Source organism: Leptosomus discolor, chromosome 4 (genome assembly GCF_034619465.1).
Source record: "Leptosomus discolor isolate bLepDis1 chromosome 4, bLepDis1.hap2, whole genome shotgun sequence".
NCBI classification, from domain to species: domain Eukaryota; kingdom Metazoa; phylum Chordata; class Aves; order Leptosomiformes; family Leptosomidae; genus Leptosomus; species Leptosomus discolor.
In genome coordinates this window covers 47,052,627-47,078,266 of record NC_141394.1, presented here as the reverse complement: position 1 = coordinate 47,078,266, position 25,640 = coordinate 47,052,627, and the positions used below count along the sequence as shown (strand labels likewise).

Genomic DNA, 25,640 nt, shown 5'->3' with positions numbered 1-25,640 from the left:
ACGTGAACCTGAAAGAGAGCTGAGTAGTTGCAACCATTTTCTGAGCTATTTTAGAAATTCTTAGTAACTGGAAAAGGCTGCAGCTGAAACGTGAGTGACCAGCTCCACACAGTAGTATATGAAATGCCAGGATGTTTGCTAAGAGATTAGTGTGAGCATGGCTGCTGGTAAATTCTCTGAACACATCAAAGAACCTTATTGTTGCACTCAGGTTTTAATTCCTTATTAGTTTCAGGAAATACATGTCCTCAGAGCAATGAGAGGAAACTTTGAACGTTTTTCTTCCTCTTGTGCTGGGTGTGGGCTTGGTACTGCCTAATTGTTAGTCTATCTGATGCCTGTACTCCCATAGGAAGCAAGAACAAACCCATTTACATTTGTGTCATTGCTGTGTGCTTTCAAATACGTGCCCTACTCTTTTTTTTTCTCTTTCTTATTTTTTTTTTAAGATCAAAGGTGACAAGAATAGCAGAGCAGAGAAGTTAAGAATGATGCAGAGAACACAGATGTGAAGAACAAAGGAGAGAGGAAGGAGCTGAGCCCGGTGCAGAGAGGGAAAGGAGAAGCAGCAGCCTAAATGCAAGTACTCGAACATGGAAATAATGGGTTGTAGGCAGCTTAATGGGAGTTTAATGCCATGTTTTAATTTGCATCTAGTGCCGGTTGGTGCTTTCAGAGTGGTGCCTGAGATAGGTTAATGTTTTTAAAATTTTCTGCCTTGGGTTCAAGACTTTGGACTCTTATGTCAATAATTTACAGCTCTAAACAGGGAAGTGGCATCAGGGTCACGTGGGTGTGTGAGAGAGAGAGAGAAAAAAAAAAGAAGTCAGTTGGAGTGTTAACTGAATAATACAGTGTGGCTTGGTGCAGCTGAAGGGGCTGTAAAGCACTCGCTTTCTAGCTAAGCAGTATCGAAATGTAAAATAGCAGCTAAAAAATCAGTGACTGGGTTGATCAGAGAAAGCTGGAGGGAGGAGGTCAGACTACTCAGCCAGAACCAAAGTGGTCTGATAAATTGCGGTGATGTAAAATGTATTTTTCATAATTTTAGTCAAGTTTATGGGACAGAAACAGCCATTTGAAAGCACTCTGGTTAGCAGGTGCATCATTTTAGCTAGTACAGCGCTGCTTCCTGCATGTGAATATTTTTGGTTACATTTTTTTTTCTTGGCAAAAAAAGGTCTTGTGCAAATGCAGGTACGTGGGCCAAAAAGAGATCTCTTCAGGAACATAGTTGTTTTTCTTTGTGGCCTCTGGTATCCCGCCTGTGTCAGCAGACAAACTTTTGCCAATATGATCTGTCTTCTTCAGGTGAAGGTTTTCCTAATCTAGGTGTACCAGAAGAGTGTTTTCTGCCATAGAGAAGGCTTTATCATCTCAGTTGCTGTTAGGGGAGGCTCCTGCACAGATCTATAGTTACTGTTAATATTTGTAATTGTTCGATGCCTGCAAAGCTTTAATAAGACTGTGCAGAGATGGGGGAGCTGCCTCGGTGTTTTGCCTGGAAAACAAGTAACTTTGTCCTTTGTTCCCTGCAGCTCCTTCCCGGGTGGGTGACAATGCCTGTCGAAAGAATGCGAATGCGCCCCTGGCTGGAAGAGCAAATCAATTCCAACAGGATACCGGGGCTGAAATGGCTAAATAAGGTAAGGGGGTTGCATGCACACGTGTGTACGTGTGCTGAAGAGGGACTTTATAGCAGTGCCTGAGGTTTGGATAGGTAAATCAGCTCATTCCTGATTTTCAAAAGGGTGACATGGGGAGGAAGGGCAAAGCTGAATGCTTCCTGCTGAACCTGTTCCTCCAGCCTTGCCTGCCAGATCTGAGGTGCCCTGCTTTGGCCTGGTGGATTTGTGGCTCCTTTGAAAGCATTTCCCAGCTCTTTGTTGTTGGACTGAGCGTTTCTGGAGACTCCGCTATGTTTTTTTTCAAGCTGGGAACAGATTGCTCACCAAGTAGCATCAGAGGCATGAGAACAAAATGCTCTCCTGAGATGGAAGGCTTATTCTGTGTTAGACTCTGTGCTGACGCAACAATCTCCTGTTCCAGACTTGCGTGACTTCTCTGATACTTCCCAACCTGGGAAAAAATGGGGTAACTTTTACCCTGCCAGACCCAAACCTAATATTCCTGGTCCTGAGCTCTTACTGAGAGCTCTAGACACTTTGAGAGCACAAGCATGGGCTCCAATGTCGGTGCCCAATTTGAATTTTTCTAAAAGTGGCTCTATAAAACCAAGGAGTGGATTTGAGACTTTGAACAGTAAAAGTTCTGGAAGTACTGCGTGCATTCTGCTGTATGCAGGAGTAATTCGCCACACTGAAAAGCATGAAGCACTTTTGGCTGCAGAGGCTACTTTATTATCAAAATGGTTGGAAATGCACAAAATCAGGTGCAGAAACATAGGAGCTGCCACTCTGATTAAGCCACTAAATCAGTTAGTCTGGTGTCCTCCTTATAGCAGTAGTTGTGGTGCTCAGGTGTTCATTTTTAGAGCTAAAGAATGGCAATTAAGATTACTACTTTTTATTTCAGCTTTCAAAGCTAGAAATGCTTGTGACTATAAAATTATCAGGAGCCCTTTAAATTTCAGCTACCAATTTTGTTTCTCAGGAACTTCCTGCATCAGTGACTCTCACATGCTGTGGCTGGGTAAATAAATATTGCTTTATCCATTCCCTAGTTAGCTGCCCTGTGAATTTGAGTAGGTCCTTGTTCTTGCATAATGGGGTCACAGCTGAAGAGGAAGAAGAGACCAGTTTTTACTGTTATCTTTGTAATTTGAGTCCCGTGTTCAGATCCCTACGGATTCTTCTCTTTGAGTAGCTCTGCTTAGGTGTCAGGTCTAGTCTTGCTGACATCTCTGCTGTCCTTTGCTGGGCACTGCTGCCCAATCCTGAAATATTTTCTCTGCACTTAGTAGGGCACAGTATTTCAGGTTTGAGCATGTTACTCTTAAATACAATGTTATCTGTAGGTAACCTTTTTTGGTACACCCCAGGAATGTACTTGCCTCCTTTGCTGTGCAGAGTGAAAATGCTGCCACTGTGCTAAGGGCTTCATTCCTCCAAGTTCAGCCCACCCAGCCCATAAAGGCAGTTTGCAAGGCACGTCATGTTGTTTACTGTTTGCAGCCCTCTGATCGTGTTGTTACAGCATTTTCTGCATTATGCTGCTGGCATAAACTGTTTTCATGCAGGAGTCATTAGGAGATTTTGTCCTTAGTTAGCATATTCTATATTGACCAAGGCTTGTCTCACAAATAAAGTATTTTGAATTTTTTTTTCTTCTAGAACAAAGCCCTGGCTCCTACCAGGCTAAGTGGCCTGCCTTGAGGTTTATTAAACTCCAATTCCCCACTTCTGCCCTTTGATTTGGCATCATTCTGGGTTGCCTTTGTTGTGCTCAACAAGCTAATTGCACTTCTGAGCGTTTCTATTTAAAAATGTTTAAACATTCATTCCAACAATGAATCATTAAACCAAAAATATTTCTATTTTTACTGTAAATCCTGACCATGCGTGGAATCAATGATACAGTGTCATGTGTATCACAGCCCATTCTGTACCCACGGAATTGACTCTGGAGGCTGTAGGATTTTGGGATTTGTGTATTTTAATCAGAGTTTGGTAAAGAACTGTTTATAGTACAGAAAAGAAGGTGGGTCAGGTTAGCAAGAGAATGGCACTCCTGTGTGTGCGCAACTTTTAAGGAAGTAAGATTTAAATACTAAAGAAAGTATTACCATTCTGCATTTGTCATTGGCTGTCTCTTCTAGGGGAATTTTTCCAGACTCAGAAAGGAATTAGACTTCTCTCAGTTAAAAATGACAAATCAGGTACAGCTGACTTACCTAATTGCTTCCCCTACTGTCCGTTGATCACATTATACCTCCTGCTTTGTGTTCCCCTCTGGAACAGACCCCTCTCTGTAGGGCTTAAAAAATGAATACTTGTGTACCTCCCTGGTGAAAATGCTTTCCTGCTGAATGGCATGAAGGAGGAAAATTCTTTACCTTCCCAGAGAGACAAAGTTGGGAGGTGTGAAGGAAATTACATAGTTCAGTAGAGGGCAGAGGTGGTGTGAGGAGGGGGATAATGAGAGGTCAGTGTCCCTCATGGATCTGGAAAAGGAAATTAGAGTGGAAACATTCAGAGTAGCTGTAACAGGAGTTAAGAGGAACCTGCTGCTTTGACGGATGCTTGGAGTATTACCCTCCAGACAGTTGCTGCTATTTAAAATTTGTCCTATGACTTCCTAGCTGGTATGCGATCTCACGCTCATTCGCCTGCTTGGAGCATTTTGCAACACTAGGGTTGCAAGCATTTAATACTATTTTCCTGTTCCTGCCTGTATCTAAGAATGTGACACCTTTTGCCTTTTGATGTCCCCACTGGAGTTTGGTAGCAAACCCTGTTATGCTGCAAAAGTTTTGTGGATAGTGCTTTTGACTTTGGGTGAGGCTAATTTTTTAATAGAAACACAAGACTCCTACACAAATGTCCGGTGATGGAGTGCTGTACCAGATACCACATGATTTTCCAAGTCTAAGAGAAAGCACTGATGAGCCTTTTCCTATTAAGGTCATTATTAGGAAGCAGCAACTGAAGAAGGATATAGGTAAATATTTGATAATGTGTGAAATAAAAAATTAGTATTTAAATAGAAAGCATCTAGGTAAACTAGAGCAGAACACACAACCACATGGTATTGCTGCAATCAGCAGTCTTGCAGGATTTCAGAGAAGACTAGATACTTGATAGTTGATGAGAAAATCTGTAGCATGTGTTCTGAAACTATAATACATGTGGATTCTATGATTGTGTTATTTATATTATAATTTGCTATAACTCTGTGTGGTTCAAGACATCTGGGATTATGAAGAACTTTCTGTCATGAACAGAAATACTGTAATGAACACTTAGACTGCTGTTGAGAGTGTGCTGGTACCTTCCTTTGAAGCAGTGAGCATGGTTGATGGTGACAGGATGCTATGTCTGGAGTTTTATTCAGTCTGCTAGTTTCTGTAGAACTTTTTGAATTATCATACGGAATATGAAATCTGTTGTATAACCTCTGTAGCTTTGTGTAGCGTTGTTCAAACCTCTCCCCAACACCAAGCATGATAAGACTTTTTAATCTGATCAATTCTTAAAGTTCTTGTTGACAGAAATTGCTTTCTATGGAAGTATGAGGGGGTTTTTGTGCTCATTATAGTCTGTGGGAGGGTGAAGGCAAGGAAGCTGATGAGTACAGTAGTGCTATGGACCATAGGGTAGTGGAGTTGAGACTTTCTTTAGGCCATTTCTACTTGGGGAAAGGTGAGAGCATCTCTGTAATATGATTTAACTATATAGAGAGGGAAGAGTAAGGAGGCAAAAGGCACGTGAGAGAAGTGATGGGAATAGATTAAGGGGAAGAATGAGAGTGTGAGGGCTTGAAGGAGAATGAGGAATGTGTTAAATCTGTGCTTTCACCAAATTAAAGAAAGGATGAAGCCAAGCGAGAAGGGAAGAATGCAATACTGAACAAGTGAATGTAAATGAGAGAAAGGGTTGAAGACAAGAGTTGAAGGATGACACAAAATGCAGTCTCAAAAAAGAAAAGATCACATGGAAAGGAAGGGAAATATACCTTACCTTGACATTAGTGAACTATTAACCAGACAGACAAGGAAGAAAAGTGGTTGTTGGAGGAAGGGGAAAGGACAAAGGATTCATCTCATCCGACCACAGACTTCTACAGTGCAGTCATTTAAATGAGAGCTGCCTGTCTAGAGTTGATTATAGTCAGTGGAGAGAAATAGGCTCTTTTAGGGTGCAGTTCAGTTGGCATAGCTCAGGTGGCCGCCTCAGGAGAAAGGTGCATTTTGCCCTGGAAGTGCTTTTCTCTTCACAGACTGAGAAGTGGATGTAAACCTATAGTGGCATTGTTTGTAGCCCAAGATGTCTGCATGTGAGGCCAGATAAGATGCATTGCCGCCAACAGGGGAGGAAAAACAAACGTGGAAAAACTCCTTTTGTGTGGCTTTGCAGAAATGAGTGTGAAGAGTTCTGAAGCAGCCCTGTAGGTCAGTACATAGGAATTTGTTCCATGTTGTATGACATAAAATCCCATCTGACCCAGCATCCATCTGGCCCAGGATCCTCTGTGCTAAGTGCTTGTGGAAAGGAGTGTAGGAAACATGCTGTTCACGCTCTGAAAGCCATTGGGCTCCCAGAGCTAAAGCTGCATCCCAAAACTATCATCTTTCATAGTCACCAGTGTCGTATCTTCTGTGAGTTTTTCTGTTCCCTTTGGGAATCAGTTTATCCTTCCACCACATAAAGCATGCCCTGGTTTAACTACGTGTTGTGTGTTAAAAAATTAATTTTAAAAAAAGCCTTCCTTTGGGTTGCTTTAAATGCACTTCTCTTTGACCTAAAGCTTCTAAATTAAAATATGTTCAAATATCTTCAATGCCATCTCTTCACATGGGTGTCATGTATTTTTTATCCCCACTGGACAGATGTTTACAGTTGATATATTCATATGCCCATTTGCTTGGCATATGAATTTGAGAAGTTCCTTTCCTTCACCATGCTAGTATTTTACTGGCTGAATTCTAAATCCCTTGAATTTGCTCTGTTCCTATGGTTAGTTTCATATTTGATTTTTATAATCATAAAAGTGTCTGTGCTGCCAAGACTTGCCTTCGTTTGAATGTTTAGAAATGTGTAGTACTGCATGTTTTATCCGTGTGTCAGCTTGGAAAGCAGCCAGGCTCATGTCTGTGAAGGGGCTTCTGAGTATTTCAAATACTTAGGCCTGTATTTTGCTTTCAGTGATGCCAGTGGATATTTTCGTGTTGACTTCAATGACAGCAGCCCTGGGTTAGAATGAAGCAAAACACTTGCAGATGCTTGAACTGTGCTTTTAAATAAGTGACTTAAAGTCATCAGAAGATCCCTCAAGTCAATCAGTGTTGGCATTTCCTGTTTGTTTTCCCTTCCAGGAGAAGAAGATTTTTCAGATTCCCTGGATGCATGCCGCAAGACATGGGTGGGATGTTGAAAAAGATGCTCCCTTATTTAGAAACTGGGCAATTCACACAGGTATTGGAACTGTCTTTCTGCAGGACAGACTTTCACATTGTTTTCCCTTTTAAAGTTACGTTTTCCTTCTTGCTTCTCTTTACTTTTAGTAACACAGAAAGTGAATTTAAGTGTCTAGATTTGTGGGAGGCTGAGTGCTTTTTTGAAGGCCTGCGATACTCTCCAGCTTTGTTGAAGTGCCATAACTCATTTGCATTGAGGAACATAGTAAAACTTAATTGATTTAAATGTTAACAAGATTTGGTTTAAAATTGTTAGGAGTAGAGCATGCTCAGCACTTTGTAGACTTGGACCCTTAGGCTTTTTATGCCTTTCTATGGATTTGAACCAGATGTAATAAAGGTAGATGCTGTGCAAGCTTTTCCTCACTGCTGTGGAGTCACATCTGATCTCTAGCGCCCTGAATCTTTCTTGAGCAGAAACTGTTCATCATGTGTTCTAGAAATGTGCATGGGAATGAGATCACAACACTCTCTTGCAACCTCAGCTATTGTTTGAATGCTTGTCATGGGAACCAAAGGCTGATATCTTGACGTTAACCTATGCTGTTATTAATTTGCCTTAGGTTTTCAATTGAACGTCATGTGTGCCTAACTTTCTTTTTTTTTGTGTAGGAAAATACCAGTCAGGAGTAGATAAGCCTGATCCAAAGACGTGGAAGGCAAACTTCCGTTGTGCTATGAACTCCCTGCCTGACATAGAAGAAGTGAAGGACAAAAGTATAAAGAAAGGAAACAATGCCTTCAGGGTGTACCGGATGCTGCCGTTATCTGAAAGACCTTCCAAAAAAGGTAGAAGGGAGAGCTTGTCAACATGAAAATGGTGTTGGGGGCATTGTTATTATTTTGAGGCCTGCAAAATGTGCTGGTTCTACTTCTGCTGCGAAGCTGGACTATTTTATCCAGATGTTCTCCAGAGCTTAGGAACAGCTGAGTGAAAAATGGGCTACATTCAGTTAACAGAGCCAGCTGCTTGGACAGAGGATCAGCAAGATGTGATACCCCCAAGCTGATGATGTGTGTAAATTGTGTTAGTTCTGTTAAAGCCGGTGGAGTTGAGTTCAGATGCTAGTCCCAGGTCTCCCTCAGTCAAGGAGGGCGATTAGGGGGATATTAGGCATCAACGCAGTTAACACAGTAGGGCTCATTCAGAATACGGTGGCAGACATTTTGGTATCTTATTTCAAGCAAGGCTAGAAATAAACTGGCGCTCTGTTGAGCTGAGCCAGAGCAGTACACTCCTTGCTCAGAACAGTAAACTGTGAAACCACTTTGTTAGTTATGTAGCTACACTAGGCCATGCGAAACCAGCCCCCACAGTGTGATAATGGTGAGATGGGAAACTATGTTTGAATCGCCAAATTTAGGGATTAGAGAGGACCTAACTGCAAAGTCAATTTCATGAGCATTTAGTTTCTTATGGAGTAGAAACACTGACTTCTTTATGGCTCATTGGCTTCCTTATGGCTTCGTTACTGGTTTATAGAGTAGAACGGTGGCTTCCTTAGTCCTCTGGTATCCTCTGGTGTCTAGGATTTTTGGACAAAAAGATAACCTGCAAACCAAAGGCACGATGTTCCTCTGAAATCCAGTTCAGTTCACCTGTAGCTCAGTTTGCTATTTTCTTAAATTGAGAAGCAAAAGGCACATCTTCAGTTTAAGGTCAGTGTGATTGCAGGTGATGAACTTTGGCATTTTGCGGGCAGAATCACACTATGAAAAGGAGATCAATCTGCAAAAGGTAGAACATTTGCTTTGAAAGTGTTTCCAGTCTCCTGTTAATGGTGTATTTTGTACATTCAAGCACATTTCCCTGAACTATAACCTGTCCCATTGCAGTAGGTTCCTCTAATAGCAGTAAGAACTAGAAAAGTTCATCGTGAAAGCTGAGATTCTGGAGATGGGGGCTGTAGCAGGAGAGGATTCTGCAGCAAGTCCAGTTACCATAGAACTCTGACATATTTTGGGCCCTGTATATATTCTCACATGCCCTTTCTACGTGGCATGTGGCTAAATTTATGTGTGAGTGAGAGCAAAAGAATTCAGCTGCAAACATTTCTAATTCTCAGTGCTATCTTGTAGTAGAGATGGGAGAAATTCCTGGGACATATCTGTGCGGACAGTGGGATGGAGCTGAGGTTGCACCAGCAAGTCTGAGCTTCCACAGCAGGGTCTCATCACGTCAGAGCAGGGGCAGCAACACTGGGTCTGCCAAGGCACACATTTTGTGAGGGTCATATGCTGTGTGGTTTTCTGGATTCTGAAGTCCAGCATGATTGCGTAAACCACTTTTTCATGAATTATAATATATATTTCCCCCCCTCTCAGGTTGCAACTATTTACAAAAGTATTTGTTGAATTTTATTGTAAGCTCTTTTCATGTTATATCAACGAACAGTCCCCCTTTTCCTATAGCTACAGTGAGAGTGTCACAAATGTGATGAGACATAAATTTTGATTTTTTTTTTGCCTTTAAGAGTATTTTCCTCCCCCTTCCACCTTTTTTTAACAGCTCTTGTTGCTTAGTTTGTCACTCTTCCATACTTTTCACCCTGATTTGTTTGCTGCCATTGCTTTCCTCAGTCCCGTCATGGTTTTTTTTGGTAGCCCTTTAAAAACAAAACACAAAACCAAGGCATTCAAGGTGAATTTTTGACTGCCCAGACCTCAAGGGAGGTTTCAAAATTAAGCAAAATGTGTTCTCCCTTTCCCAGGAGGCGCTGCCCTTTTGAGGCATGTTTTGGGGCTATTTGTTGGTGAATACAGAAAGGGTGAAGGATAACTCACAGCACACAGGACTTTAAGAAATCTTCCTCTTGTTATTGCAGGAAAAAAAACAAAGTCCGAGAAGGATGACAAATTCAAACAAATTAAGGTAAGAAGTGGCTGTTTAATAGTGTGAGAGCTTGTGAAAACAATGTGTTGCAAATTTTTTTTAATAGCCCCAATAGTATATTGTGGTGGATATTTGCGAATCTCTCATGCTTGTGGTTTGGTTAAGTAGCTACAGTTACATGGGATGTTTGGTTTCTTTTTTAAAAATGTGAAGGCTGTTAGAACCATGACTGACGTCATCAGTTGACACAGCCCTTGTGTTACAATGCCTGGAGGTTGGAAAACTGGCAGCCTCGGCAATACAGTTGCCATTTGTTTGTCTGTGTAAGTAGAAATACAGTAATTAATGGGAGGAATGCTTCTGAACAATAGAGCTACCTTTTGAAGCAATTAATTTCTGTGCATAAGGCACTGGAAATGCATTTGTGTTCAGACAAGGGGGAGAAGAGGGAGTCAGAGCTGCACCTTCTGCTCATGTTTTGACAGTTAGAAGACCTCAGTTGTAAAGCTCCTCAGTCATTGCCTGAGCTTTCTGCTTGTTGAGCACAGACCCAGACTGGTGTAAGCTTTTCCTACAGAGCATAGTGTTGCCTCTGCAAGGTGGTCAGTATTACACACTGGCAGGATTTGATTTGCCTTCCATTTTTTCAAAAATCAAATTGCAAAGCTTTCAGACTTTCAGTCTTCAGTAAATTCGGTGTTCTTGGGTTGCGCGTAGCAGCAACGTCTGCAGCAGAAGGGCAGCTCAGTCCCCTACTGCTCGCTTGTGAAGGGCTGTGCCGCCCACGCCTGGGCGCTGGTTCTGCACCCGCTGGCCAGGAGGTACTCTGAGCCAGGTGAACCTGGCAGGCCGGGCAAACTCCTCCACTGAAATCAGGTTTGGAAGGCAGATGCTGTCCTGGCGGTTGGGACTTGTGGAGTTACATGTCAGAATGCTGTGATTTTTAAATTGTCGTAAAGGAACCACTTTTTAACCATCCTATCTGGATCGTGCAGCCCACGTGTGATTGTATAACATGACTCTGAGGGCAGCCTGTGTTCGGAGGGAGCCAGTAAACTGCCTTGGTCAGAGCAGAGCAACGTGTGATGCCTGTCAAACCTGGCAGCAGCACATTGCCATTCCTCTCCTTCATAGTCTTTCTTTTAGTCAAAACAGTAAATGCCTGAAAAGCTGTAGAGGTGCTTGAACAATCTTGTCCGCTCCATTAAAATTAATCTCACAAATAGTCGTTGCCGAGGAAGTCCCAGTGATGATGCCTGGCAGACAAGTACATGTGGCGTTATGCCTGGGAGTAGGTGCTGGCAGGGCGATACTTGCAGCTTTTGGGAGCACTTTCCTCCAGCTCCGTTGCCCTGACCTGCACAGAAGCATTAGGCCAGGCAACATAAGAGCAGTGAGCTGAGCTGGCCGTGCTTCCCGCACATAACACCTAGCGGCGATACCTACTACGAACATATGGCTCACCAGCCACCGACTATGGTACGGCCACTTAGCTCCTGTAGGGTTTGAGCTGGGGCCAGGTAGTATTCCTGTCTGTTCCCCCTTATTCTGACAAATGTGTACACAAGCTGGCCTGCGGATATGCCTGGATTATAAAACAGATGCTCCTTCCATGCTCAGCTACTGTTAGACTGACTATTAAATGTTGAAGTCTATAATAGCAGAGAAGGGTGGTGGATGAATTAATGCAAATGCACATTTCTGAGCATTGAAAGCTGCTTATAATTGCTTTGCTTGGTGACGTGAATTCCTGAGATCCAAGTTGTGTGTTTTACATCGAATGCCTTGCAATTAGCCTGAAAACCTCTCTTTAGTGGAGGTAAGTGCAAGGCTGCTCCGTGATCTGCGTGGTAACTGCGATGGGGTAATAGCAGCAGAAGGAGAAGCTGAGGATCTGAGTGCGGATCTGCAAAGTGACTTCAGCATAGCCACAGTCTCACATTGAGCTCCGCACTGTTGCTGCTGCCGCACACTGGTGGCACCCACAGGAACCACTGGTGTTAGTGAAGAGCCCTGCCAGACCTTGCTGAGCTTGAGCAGGGTGCTCGGGGCACTCACTGCTTGTCCCCATGGATGTCCTCATTTGGTCCTTAGCAAATTGCTGCTCCATGTTAGCAAGGGGGGCTGCGAGCAGGTTTCCCACCTCACAGATTGGCCTTCTGCCACTGGGCCTTTGGGCAAATGGGGTCTCTCCATTAAAAAATGAATTCTCAGCAATGGGAAGAAGCCGTAAGTATCTGAGTAGCGCAGATAAAAATAGGCCTTTCCTTTTGAAACAAAGGACTGAACTGCCTGCCTGAGGCTTAATTTCTGGCTTGTCCCAGACATATCCTTTTGACTATGCATGCAGCTCTCCATTGAGACATTTTTTAAATCTAAGTGATACCTTTCTGCATGCATTTAGCTTAGTCTGGACATGTGGACACTGAGAATTTAGGTGATTTAACACCAACTGTGCCAGTGTCCAAGGCCCTTTGTGGGTCTGGCAACATCACCCCAGTTCCAGGACGCTATTTGTTTCTGCAGTTTGAAACGGGCTACTAAACAAACTTCTCTGTAACCAAGCCTCAGTAAAGCTGAGTGAGCAAGGTGCTGCATGTGCAGCATTTCTATGGGGGCTGCTGTGTTTGCTGGGGCATTGCACAGCGCCGGAGGCACAGGTCTCCAGTGCAAAGCCCTAACCTGTCTCTGCAGTCCTGATCCCCAATAGATCAATATCAGCTAATTTTATCTTTGCCGGCTGTCCAGGTCTTTGGCCTGTGGGTCAACACAATGAGTGCAGCTCAGCAAAGACCTAGTTGCCATTAACACTAACTTTCCACCCTTCTGATGTGCAGAGGGGCCTTGGGACACGGTGTGTGTTTGCCTTGCTTAATGGTTGGGAAGGTGCAGACTTGTGTCGAAGTGACAGCTCTTTCTGAGTGGATCATAATCACAGCATGTGGCATCCAGGAAAGACCTGCCACACTGTCCCCAGGTTTCAGGGTTTTGTGCCTGTGATAACAGTTTGTACAGTTAGTGCCGTGAAAGGCCAGCACCACAAGTCTTGAAGCTCACCTTTGCCCTGCCCTCTCCAAAATGTTTTAGAAGTGTGGAAATGAGCAGGGCATGGCGTCAGATCCAACTGGCAGCTATGCACCTCACTGCGGGTGTCTCTGGGTCAGCAGCAAGGTAGAACTTCCCTTGCAGTGCTGGCATGGCCAGCCCTGAGTAAGAGCAGAAGACTTTAGACTTTGTAACCGATAACCCCATAAGGCAGCCAATACCGGGGAGGAGGTTGGACCTGTAGATATCCTTTAAATGGGTATAGCTTTTTAAAGAAATCCTGAGTTTATGGAATTAAACCTTTTGGTGTCTGTTCTGAAGGGAGTTTTTTAGATTCCTGCTCGAGTGTACCAGACCTACAGGGATGCGTCTTGTGGAAAGCTTAGTCTATGTAGAACAGGTGGTGTTTTCCCAGTATTGCCCTGTGGTAATGTTTAGGACGTGATCTAAAAGGCTGTATTTAGTCTAAACACTTTGGTTTGCTTTCAGGCTTGTTACAGAGGAAAATTTAAGGCTAGAATTTAGGATTTGCTGTACAGAAGCTAAAGCTTCCTTTCAGAGAGCATTAAGAAACAGCGTGTTTGGAAGGGAATGAGGATGAATATTAAATAGAGTATCACTTTAAAGCAGTGTTTCTTCCTTGTTTGTTCCAAATGATAATCTCTTGTAGTAAATAGCACACTATTTTCTTGCTCTTTGAAGGCTCACTCTAAATCTGAAAACTAAAAATAGCTTTCATTTCAAAGCAGATTTGGAAACAGAGTACACTCTGGCTTCTTCTGAGAGAACCAAAGTATTTGTTGTAAGACCATGTCTAGCTGAGAGCAGGGGGTACATGGCAGGCAGAAGTGATATGATTTATTACCATCTCAGAACAAAGAGATGAACTGAGTCCAGGGTCCTAAAATAAATCAAACCTGACCCAACTGTACTGTTTTCATTCTAGCAAGAGCCAGTTGAATCATCTTTTGGGATTAATGGACTAAATGATGTCACTTCTGACTATTTCCTGTCCTCCAGTATAAAAAATGAAGTTGACAGTACAGTGAACTTTGTAGGTAAGTACTCCTATGTTTTCTTACATGCTGAGCATACAGGTGACTTCAAAAACCCTTTTGACTCTGCCAAACCCAGCTTTCCATCAGCATTTTGCAATTTGGAGAACGCCATGGTTGCACTCAGGCCAACCCATTTTTCACTAGCCCAAGCCACACAAGGTCCTGGTTGCAGATCAGCCCCGCCACCTTGCAGAGACAGCGAGCAGTACTGTGGCAGCGTAGTGGTTCCCCTGAGAGTAGAGCACTTAAAGACATGCTCAGGTGCCTTTTCCTGACATGAACGTACTCCACCGGGTAGTCCTCAGCTATGAGGAGACTATAGCCAGTGTCACGTGGGAGTCAAACTGCAGTCGGATAATGGTTTCCCATTGCTCAAAGCAGAGGTTTGTATAGGCTACCGTTTTATTTGGGAGTTTAAACCTGCAGATGAAATGGAGGAACTTGGTTCTTTTTACTGGCACCTCAGTAGAAGGGTTAGTTCTTAACATCACTGAGCTAACAACAAAGATCAGCGTTTAGAAACTGGTACATTAGGAATTAGCTGTCATCTCAGCATGTGAATAATTGGTTCTCAGTAGAATAATTGGGCTGGTTTTTGACAGCTCTTTTTTGGCTGAGGTTGTCACTACAGTGAGGGCTCCTAGAAATGTGACCCATATACGATTTTGTCTAGAATTCCACTTCTATATATGACAAAAAAGTGTTTCAAAGATATGTTAGCCTTCTGCTTGGAGAGATGGCAGAGATTATGAGCAGTGACTGGTTTTGATGCCCATTTCTTAGGTCGCAGGGCTTTACATAGTCATTCCCCTCAAGTACTTCAGTGGCTGAGGAGTTTGTAAGTAGTTTTCCTCTCTTTATGGCAGTTCATTTAATCAGCTATTGCTTTATAAGAGTGTTAGAACATGATTATTGCTCCTACTATTACAGAGGGTTTTATAACTTGAAGATTTGTAGTGCTATTAGTGCTTCCTGTTTACTGACTGACTCATAAACAATCTGAAACACCCCAAGGCTAATATGCAGTCCCAGGGAAGAAGCTTCATACATTTTTGCTTTATTTTGCAGTCTTAAAGTCAAACAAAGATCAATAACAGCAGTCTTTGGAACATCCACTAACATCAGAGTACAGTGTATCCCGAACTCCTGTTTGATTTCATGATGAGATGAATGCATGTTGCAGCTTAGAAGGTCTCAGTAATTTACAGGACAGGACCCATAGGGGCAACATCATCATCTAAGAATGGAAAGCAAGCAAGTGGTTCAGAGAAACAGAACTGAATTTGCACCTTAAGGGCTTTCATTTTTCTCTGGACTCACATAATCCATTTTCAGGGGTAGGACAGCAAGGCTCAGGTGGGTGACTGTTATTAATGGCTTGTGAAGTGTGCTGCTTATCCAGACCAGAGAGAGGAGTCCTTATTTAGGACTGCAAGTAGGATTTTAATGTAAACAGGGGCAAAAGGGTAAAATAGGTCTGTTGTGCAGAAAGGAGGGAAGTCAGCTGGAGGGGAGGAAAGAGAAACAGCACCTGCAATGTTTCTGATATATGTGCAGCTCACGGGAAAGTTGTGGCATATTGCCCAAGTGAGCAGTAAGTTTTGCTGTGCAAGTTATCTCTTGGGGTGGGTTAGAATTTGTCAGGTATTGAGGAGAAAGATAAAACACTGCAGATGGCCTGCGTACCATGACAGGGTTGCACAATATTGGTTTCTCCCAGATAAAAATTAACTGTGTGTGTGTGTGTGCTTGCCCCCTGCACCCCACTCAATAAAAACCCGGTTGTTTCAGACCCAGGAAGAGTAAAATACAGTGGAAATGAAATATATGGAACAAAATTATAGTAATTGTAGTCATTCAACTTTTTTTAAAAAAAAGACTATCCAGTATGTATGTAATTTTCTTTATGCTGGAATTGTCTCATAAAATACACATACAGCTTTTCCCTGGGAGAAAAAACTGTCACTTTTCTTTTTCAAAAAGTTATATTCTACCCTTATCTGAAGATAGAAGGCAGGAATGGATTGTGTATGTATGTATGTGCATTGATGTATATTTATCTTAGTTCATCCAGGAATAGATGCTACGTTTTGCCTTTTTTAAAATTAATAATTAGAGTACTTAGGTCACTTAACAGAAGAATTTCCTTCTGTCTTTCATTGCCTACATGTTTTTCCTATCATGGGTCTAGAAAGAAATGGATTGTCTGAATTTCTAACAACACAGCACCGTGTTTGTACAGAATTTGTCTGTGTGAAGATTGTTCCTTTTGAAGCTTTATGTCCCATGGAAAGAATATCTATAGCCCTTCCCTTTCTCTTGGACAACTATGGATTCAGGTTAGCCATCCTTAGACAGTTCCATCCCCATGTGTTCTTCCAAGCTAGCTAGTGGCATTCAGCTCCGTGCTGGATTAATGCGGTTGCCATGTGTTCATACTGCTCAGATTGATAGGGAAGTTGTACAAGACAGAGGGAATTGTCTGAAGCAGGTCCAGAGAAGCAAGATTCTGGCTTTCACCATGCTTTTGCTTTGCTTGGTAACTTCTTGATACCTTGGTTTGTTCCCCTGTTTCAGAAAGGTGTTGTGTGGCACAGTTGATGTCTGCAGAGCATTTCAAGACACTTGCAAAGCATCCATGGTTCCTTCACTTTGTAGAAACAAATAATGTTCCTTTGGTATTAAATACCATGTGCCTGGGGGAATAGAAAACCCTCTGTAAATAACTAACGAAATGGTATCTTTCTGTCACAGACCATGGGGATTAAAGATTACAGGGACAACTCTGTTTTCCTATGTACCATCAATGGCATTGCAAGGATCAGTGAGAATAAGCATCTAATTGGAGGAGAAATTTTTTACAGATTCGTGTCGTGCAAATCAGAGTCCCACCATGTTTTACATGACCATGTGGCCAGTTTTTTGCATGCCAGTTCTCATTTTCTGGTGCATAATTTACATGAGAGCATCCAGAAGCCATGGGCTGTTGGCAGCTTGCTGGGTGAGGATGCTTTCCCAGATTAGTCGAGATTCCTGTGGTCCGTATGTCCTGGTGAGACCACGTTTCTAGGTGGAGGAGGGGTTTGGCTCTGGTCTTCCCTGGGAAAGCCTCTGGACAGCTGGTATGTCAAGCAGGACTCAAGGACTTTATATGTGAGAGCCAGGGGAGAGTTAGGCATTTTCAGTTGTCACAAGTGGGGAAAAAATGTCTCTGAAGGTGATGGAAATGAAATAAATCACATTGAAAGCAGGTGGTGGTCATGGAAGACAGTTCTGAGACAGTATTGAAGACTCACTCAATTACCAAACAGGCTCCAAGGACAGGCTCTTAGACATCCAGCGGGGTCAAGGTGTTATAAATAATCAGTTTTTTATTTCTAACCCCAAGTTGTAGGACAGCCACACCTTGACGGCAGCAGTGAGGAGCAGGTGATAGTGGCCAATCCTCCTGATGTTTGCCAGGTAGTAGAGGTCACAACAGAAAGCGACGAACAGCCCCTCAGCATGAGCCAGCTGTACCCCCTACAGATCTCCCCTGTCTCGTCCTATGCAGGTAAGCATCCTGGTATTTCTTTACAGTCTTTTTTTTGGAAATGTTTGGAAGACACTGTGGGAATGGGGGCTCTTCCAGGGTAGCTGGCAAAGATCCAGAAATGTCTGTTTGGCTGCCTTCTCCAATTTTAATGAAACTCAGAAACACAGTCCTCTACTCCTTTCACCTTGGGAAACAAGTCAGCAGATCTGCAGGTTTTAGCCTGTGACTGACAGAAAAAGAACCTTTTTAGATGTGATGCAGAGAGTTTTTTCCAATCTTTTCTTAGAGGGGCATTTTCAGTGGTAGAAATGATGTGCTGCAAATACAGTGTGTCCCCCTTGCACCCTGACTTACTAAAAATTAAAGTTCTTCTCTGCTGTATGTTTCCTCAGTGCCTAGCACAGTGGGCACAGAGTGCTAAGGGCTGCACTAATGGTATGTAGTGCAGACATGGAGCTGAGGGCCCCCGAGGCAGTGGATCTGTCTTGTTACAAATAGTCTGCAGACTAGAACTGCCATGTAGCAACTGATAACAAATGGTCTTGAAAGCAGCAGAGCTGTGGTCATCTGGCTTCCAACGTCTGCCTCCCATCTGGATTCTCTGGTACCTAAAAAGGGGTGAGATAACAAGGTTCCCCCCCTCCCCCCCGAGTCAGGGTGCTAATGGTTTTTCTTTTTTGTCTGGCTCCTTATTTTCATAAAAGTGGTAGGAAGTTTAGGGTCTTTGGCACTCATTTATACTTTATCCAAGTCTGACAGTGTGTTCAGAAGTTGTTACAGGAACAGACGCAAATGCACATGTGGGCACACTCTATAGAGTCCCTGCAATCATGTACGCCTTATTTCCGTAGGAAGAAGGCAAAGCCACATTTGAAAATAGAAAAAGTTTCAGATCCAACCTGTCCTTCCCTTTTTAATGTGCTGCTAACTTGCAGGACTCAGGAGCCTGGGTAGAAATACAAATGTCATCTTTTTAGGCAAACTTAAGTATTACTTGTTCCCCATGCGTTTTATTATTTTACACATGGTTTTGCCTTTGACTCGTTAGGCTGAAATGACTTCCAGACACATTTTTATAAAATATGTATTTAGTAATTTTTATCTTTGGGTCCGGGTGAATAGTATGATGTTCTTTTGATTAGCCTCCAGTGTTAGTCTCATACATGTTGATAAACGATTATGCTTCCCAATGTGTTTAGTCTGTAATGGCCAAAGCATTTAGAAGGGCTTTGCAAAACATAAGGCAGCGGGATGAGGGTACTTTAACTTATTAGCAGCTGGAACAGGGCCTTTGAAACATTTGTCCTCTTTCTAAATGCTTCTTGCAAAACTTTTCCTGTCTGTGTGAACACAACAATGATGCTTTTTTTTAACCTCAGCTACAGGCTCTAAATTCTTGGAATGCAAACAGAAGTCACTGTCTTGGTTGGAAGTCAGGGTGGTTTCATGGGCTGGGATGATAGAGAGAGGTGGTCTGGTGACCGGAGAACCACCCTAACATGAGCAAGTCATGGGCTACCTCCCCTAAAGTCAATGCAACAAGCCTGCATTAAGGAAAATGAGGCATGACTGAAGTACTTCTGCTGTCCCCTTATGTTGTCTTAGCATCCTGGTGACCTTCAGCTGTTTTAACTTGTACCAGGACCTGCTAGTCCGTAACTCAGATAACACAGAGATGATTTCATGCCACAGACATGCTTTTGAATGCATCTCAAGGCAGCTCTTGATGACCGTGGTTACTCTAGGTAGAGGCCAATAAGAAGTGGAGTACTGCAAGAGTCTGTCCTGGGACAAGTCCTATTTAATATATCAATGAGCAGAAGAGAGGGACACCCAATTGATATGCGTGAGGGCAGGGCCAACATCTGGAGAGACTGCAGGAAAGGACCAGCAGAAGCTTCACGAAATTCAGCAAGGACAGATGCCAAGTTCTGTGCCTGGGAAGAATGAGCGCCTTTGAAGCGATAGAGGCTGGGAGTGATGGGGTGGGGAGCAGCACTGCAGAAAGGCAGGTGGGCAGTGGGCTGAATGTGAGAAGCAGAGCACCCTGGCCAAAGAGAAGACCACCAGCTTTCAGGAGCATGGCCAGTTGATCTAGGGGAGTGATTATCCTCCTCTACTCAGCACTAGTTACACTACTTCTGGAGTACTGCATTCAGTCTTGAGCCCCCCAGTCCAAGAAAGATATAAACAAATGGGAGCAAGTGCAGGGAAAGGCTACCAGGATGATCAAGGGCTGGAGCACTCATTCTGTGGCGAGATACTGAGTGGCTGGGGCTTGTTCAGCCTGGAGAAGAGATGGTTTTGAGGACCTCGTAGCAGCCTGCCCCTACCTGCAAGGGTGTCATTGAGAAAGCAGAGCCAGGCTATTCACAGAGGTGCGTGATGAGAAGTAGCAGGCATAAATTGAGACAAGAGAACTTAGTCCAGCTGGATATAAGAAAAAATGACACCTTTTTCACTAGACAAGACAGTCAGGCATCGGAGCAGGATGCCCAGAAAGGTTGTCCTGCCTCCATCCTTGGATGTTTTCAAGACCCGACTGGATAAGGCCCTGAGCAACCTGATCCAGTCCTGTAGTTGGCCCTGCTTTGAGCAAGAGATTGGGCTATAGACCTCCTGAGGTCCCTGCCACCATGAATTGTTCTATGAACTTTTTTTTTTTCTTTTTTAAAGCATGCATTTGCCCTTGAGGCAGGAGTGAGGACAGAGGTCTGTGGTTTGTTAGAACCCTGAAGCTTGTAGGACACTCTTGTGACTATTTCTGGCTTTGTCTTGCTTGACACAAACCCGTACAGGAGAACCATGGGACCCCTGGCCCTGTGCTCATGGGTTTGCTGGGTGGAGCTGCCTGCTCTGTCAGGTGCTACCGCTGAATGGCAGGAAAGAGTATGACCAGAACAGCTGTGCAGGAACAGTTAGTTTAGTTCTTCTGAAACAACAACAACAAAAAAGTAGCCTGGGGTATCAGCTGTCCTATAAAAGTCTGGTTTATTTCAAAAACACCTCTATTTCCTTTCTGAGGTTACTCAGGCAAATGATACGAGTGGCCCTTGTGAGTTTTCTCATATTTCCACTGACATCTGTGACATCCGTTTTTTTAGTAGCGAGGCTGTTGTCAACCTCCACTTGCGTTTGACACCAATTCAAATAACCTCCTTGATTGAAATAACCTCTCTAACTTTCCATGCCTGAGTGGCTAGCTTCCCTGGCTTTGCTAACTATAGTGCTATCTCTTGCTCAGCATTTTGTTATGTATAAACACCAAGGATGGATTCCTTTTCAGCTGCATCACTCTTTTTTTGTTGCCACATGTTTCTTCATGTCAAAGAATATCTGTTTCTTGTCTCTATGTGGATTCCTCCTATTGATTCTATCTCCAGGGCCATTTCTCCTTTGCACAGATTAATTTCTGCCTCTCCTTCCCTCAGTATGACTTAATTAGTCAGCTTAATCACTTTGGCATGTCTCGCTTTACCTGGGCCAGTGAATGAGAAGCCCTGCAGAGTGTTAACTTCACAGGGCTTTGCAGTTAGATTTAATGTTTTGGACTGCTTCTCTGCTTACTGCACGCTGCAGTGGAGATCTGGTGTAGGGGAGGTGCTGGCTTTGGAAGTAGTAGTCTGGAGTGGCTGAGCTGCCTGCTTCCCTGCTTCAGAAGGACTTTGAGTGCAGTTTAGATCCTACGGTTTGAAAGAGCAATTCAGACCATTGGTTTACAGCCCTCTGCCTAAACCTGATGCTTAGCCAGACCTCGAGAGAAGGGCAAGGTGCTGCCAGTCTCTCTGAAGACATGCAAGGGCATGATCCATGAGGCACAGTCCATAAACCCTTAGTGCTCATGTTGTCCAGTGCAGAGCCTGAGGTTGCTCTTTGGGAAGGCAGGATTGTGGTTGATGGTCGCAGGGGTGCAGGGGTGTGCAAAGCAGTCTGCGTGGGCTAAAACACATAACACAGACCAGAGGGTGGAAACTGGGACTTGAGAGCTTCCTTGCCTACTACAGTAACTCATCACATCGTTCCTTCAGCCTTGTAATTTCTGTGTTCCTGTTGGCTTAGGGTGTGGATGAGTCCTGTCTGCTCAGCCCTGGTTGGGGTATTGGAGGAAGACCTCTTCCAAATGCTGTTGGTAGCCTGATAGATGCCTAGGGTTATCTTCCCAGGAAACAGGACATGGTAGTTCAAAACTCCACAAGCTGAAGGGCACCTGCAATCCAGGCCTCTGCTTTTCTGGGTGAGGGTGTGGGCACCAGGCAGCTGTGCTGAAGGCAGCAGCCATCGCTGCAGACCAGTCCTGAGAAGAGGGGTTTGTGCCCTGTCTAGATGTATCTGAGGCATGGCACTCTCAACCAATCCATGGGCAAGGAGCCTGACATTCAGATACTGGGAGACCTGTATTCAGACACACGTGGGCTTGAAAATACAGTCAAAATTCCTTGGTTTCAGACTCTTCTGCAGGGGAGGGATGCAGCTGCAGGAGGGTGGCCGTCCTGCTGGAGCTGCACCCCTGTGTTTGCGCTCTGGTTGAAGTGATGAGGGTGAGGGAGGCCGTGTGTGGTGAGGGGAGGTGATGGAGCTGGAGATAGTAGCATTTCTGTTTGCTCGAGTGGTGAGTGAAGGGTTGAGAAGTAGGCTGGGGGGAGGCTGTGCACGGGTGGCAAAAGGAAAACAAGAGCAAAGTATAACAGTAATAAAATGCCAGAAGTGACAACAAGCCCTTGAGGCAGCAGGCCGAGATAACAGTTCGTGAAACAAAACTACACTTATCTCCTCTGGGGTGGAGTTGTTGCTGGTTTTGCTGGGAGATAAAAATAAGGATTTGGACAGAACTTTGCTCTTTGCAGGCCTGGAGCTGCCAAGAGAGACTGAGGGAGAGGGGGCATCCCCCACTTGCGGGAGGCTCTTCTCTCTGCCCAGAAAGCACAAACCTACTTCTTCCCTCTCCGTTGCTGTCTTTTCCAGGGTGTAGCCATGTTAACTGTGATAACCATGTGAATTTACTGCAGTTGTTCAATGCAGCTGGGCTGTATAGCACTTGGATCGCTATTGCTGTGGCAGGGGGTCCATGCTTCTCTGTTGTTTTCTGGGTGTTTGGCTTTGTTTACTTCCACTTGGTGGAAGTGAATCAGGCCTCTTGAGCTCAATTTTGCTACTGTAGATAGAACAGCATGAGTTTCATTTTTGTTCTATTTTGTTTGACAGAAAGTGAAACGACTGATAGCGTTCCAAGTGATGAAGAAAATGCAGAGGTAAGTGTTTCCTGGATTTTTAGCAGTTTGGAGCAAGGTCTCAGGAACAATGTCCTGAGGTATTCTTCCCCCTTCTTTGTTTGCAACTTTATCTACCAGTGAAGTATTCATTTTAATAATAGCTGGGGGAGAAAAACAAACCAGGAAAGTTCAAGGGAGACAGACGTTTGGATGATGTTGTCGCCGAATGGATATCTCTACAAGTTCTTCCCTCCTCATCTGTCCAAACTACAAGGAGATTAATTTGCATGACAAGATGTTCTGGAAGGCCATCGACAGTGCCAGCTAGTTTGTTAATATGATGCAGTGACATTGCTGGGTAGTGAGTATTTTATCTTGGTTGAAAGCACGCTCACTTTGTTTTCCTTAAATGGCATGTGAACTCATACAATTGGAGGAAATGCTTACATGCATGGTAGAAATGCAACTTGAATGTTTGAGGTATGTGAGGCAAAAAGCTTTCCCGAGGAGTCAGTTGGGTATTGCTGGGTGAAAGGTATCCGTGGAGAAAATAGCCACCCCACAAACATTTCTTGAGCTGCACCTATGCAAAACCAGCGCTCACCTTTTCTTTTGGGGCTGCCATCAAGTGACCAGACCTACCAACCTCTATGAGTACTTAGAGGCCAGGGGTGGCTCACTGAGGCCTCTTAGATGCCCTGTGCTCCAGTTGCGTTTTTGCAGAAGGCCTCTTGCAAACCTCTCTCCTGCTGTATCCCCCAGAAAGCCCTCTGAGTCCTCCTTGTTGGAGAACTGCAGGCTGTGCAGCTGTGTAATGGCACAGCTAACCCTCTTGACTTTGTCTCTTGTGCCTTGGTTAGGGTGGAGCCTGTAGGTAGACTGCCAATAATGACATCCCAAACCTCCTTTAACAGAATATGCCATTGTGGCATGTGTGAAGGGGAAAGGACTGGATGCTCGTCTTTCCTTGGCGAACCTCCTCCCTGTGATGGGGGACACACCATCAAGTGACAGTGGTTTTCCCAGCAGCCTCACCTGTGTTGACAGTTTGGGTGGTGCTGTTCAAGAGGTCTTGGGTCTCTGTGCCTGCCTGTTGGCAGGAGGATGCTCTCTCTGGTAACGGAGGAGACACTTCCATTTGGAGCTCTTGAGCGTTTGGTCATCCATGTCTATTTTTGTCTCTGTCGTACTGGGAATAAGGCCTTTATTTTCCATCAAAAGAGTGGGCAGAACCTCTTGAGTGCTGGAGTCCCACCAAGGTTTAGGCACATGACTTCAGAAGGGAAGAAGTGGCTGAGAGCAAAGACATCCAAAGCCAGCAGCTAGAAGCTCAGGCTTTTAGAGATAGTGTAATTCCTGTGCAATTTGTGGATGTTCCTGTCTTCATCTTGTTAGTCGGAGCACTGCGCGAAGTCGCATTCACTCAGTCTTCCCTTCTTTTTTCCTCCCTTTTTTAGGGACGACTTCATTGGCAGAAGAAAAACATTGAAGGCAAACAGTATCTCAGCAATCTGGGAATGAGGAACACTTCTCATATGCTTCCCAGCATGGCAACTTTTGTAGCCAACAAGCCTGACCTCCAAGTTACCATCAAAGAGGAAAGCTGCCCACTGCCTTACAACAGCTCCTGGCCCCCTTTCCCAGACATCCCTCTGCCACAAGTAGTGTCCACAGCCTCCACAAGCAGCAGCCGGCCAGACCGTGAGACGCGGGCCAGTGTCATCAAGAAGACGTCAGACATCACCCAGTCGAGAGTCAAGAGCTGCTAAGCCTTTGACGGTGTGGTTTTTTAGCTTTGTTTTGTTTGGTTTTGTATTTTACGTTTCTCTAGGAGAGGTTCATCCCTTGACGCACACGAGACAAATCTAAGGTAAAGCCTTGGCAATATAAAACATTGCTGTGTCCGACTCCAGTGACGGAGTGTTTTTAACTCAGGACTCCAGCCGTCAGTATGTATCCAACCTGAACCCAGGCGGATTTCCAAGGTTGCTGTGTAGGCAAACAACCCAAGAACTTTGGCCCACTTGCAGGTTCCAGTGTTTTCATAAGAGGACCAACCGACCACAAGGGAAGTGGTGCTGCTGCGCTTCTTGCTGTCAAGGCTGTGATGGAACTGAAAGCCTCAGAATGGAAGAGAAAATGTGAACTAGCTGGAATATTTTTAAATAAAGAAAAGTCTATTGTGAATATTGTACATAGTGCAGTACTAGCAACGTTGCAGTCTGCTTCTGCACCTTATTAAGAAAGCACTTACGAAAGGCCTTTTATTACCTTGCTCTACTTAATGGCACATTGAAGGTCCCTCCCCACCTGTATTCTTTTCCAAGGCTATTCTTGCTAAAGTGTCTTTAAAGAATAGAGGAAAGGAAAGGAAAGGAAAGGAAGTTAAAACTTCCTATGTGGATTTCATAAGTTTTAAGACTGCTTTTCTCATGTTTGTTTCTAATCTGCTATGCTTGAATGCTGCGTGGTACAATAGGAAAAAAAAAGAAACCTATTACAGAGATATTATGCAAATTCCCAGATTTAAAAAAAGAAGAAGAAAAATACTCTAATTCTAACCAGAGCAAGCTTTTTTATTTTTTATACAGGGGAATATTTTATTCAAAGTAAAATTCTAAAGTGAATATAATTTTTTTTAATCTTTTCTACAGCAAATTTATAATTTTAAGATTCAGTCCTTGGTTATCAGCAGTTATTACATCCTTGTGGCACATTTTTTTTTTAATTTTGTAAAGGTGAAATAGCTTTTATGAGCTCATGTAGCAATCAGATTATCCTGTGGATTGATAATAAATATGGTATATAGTTAAATTTTTAATAATCCTCTTGTTTGTCTCTCTTTTTTTAATCTTTCAGAAAG

General features: G+C 43.8%; 1 protein-coding gene across 1 annotated transcript; it reads left to right on the top strand.

Moving 5' to 3' along the window:
* Positions 1-503: 503 nt before the first annotated feature.
* Positions 504-25,601, top strand: IRF2 (interferon regulatory factor 2). The gene is made up of 9 exons (XM_009956348.2): positions 504-579; positions 1,539-1,646; positions 6,995-7,094; positions 7,709-7,885; positions 9,922-9,968; positions 13,921-14,032; positions 17,421-17,585; positions 22,770-22,816; positions 24,235-25,601. Exons 2-9 carry the CDS (start codon positions 1,560-1,562, stop codon positions 24,544-24,546), a joined length of 1,047 nt encoding a protein of 348 aa, XP_009954650.1. The 5' UTR covers positions 504-579; positions 1,539-1,559; the 3' UTR covers positions 24,547-25,601.
* The last annotated feature ends 39 nt before the right edge of the window (positions 25,602-25,640 follow it).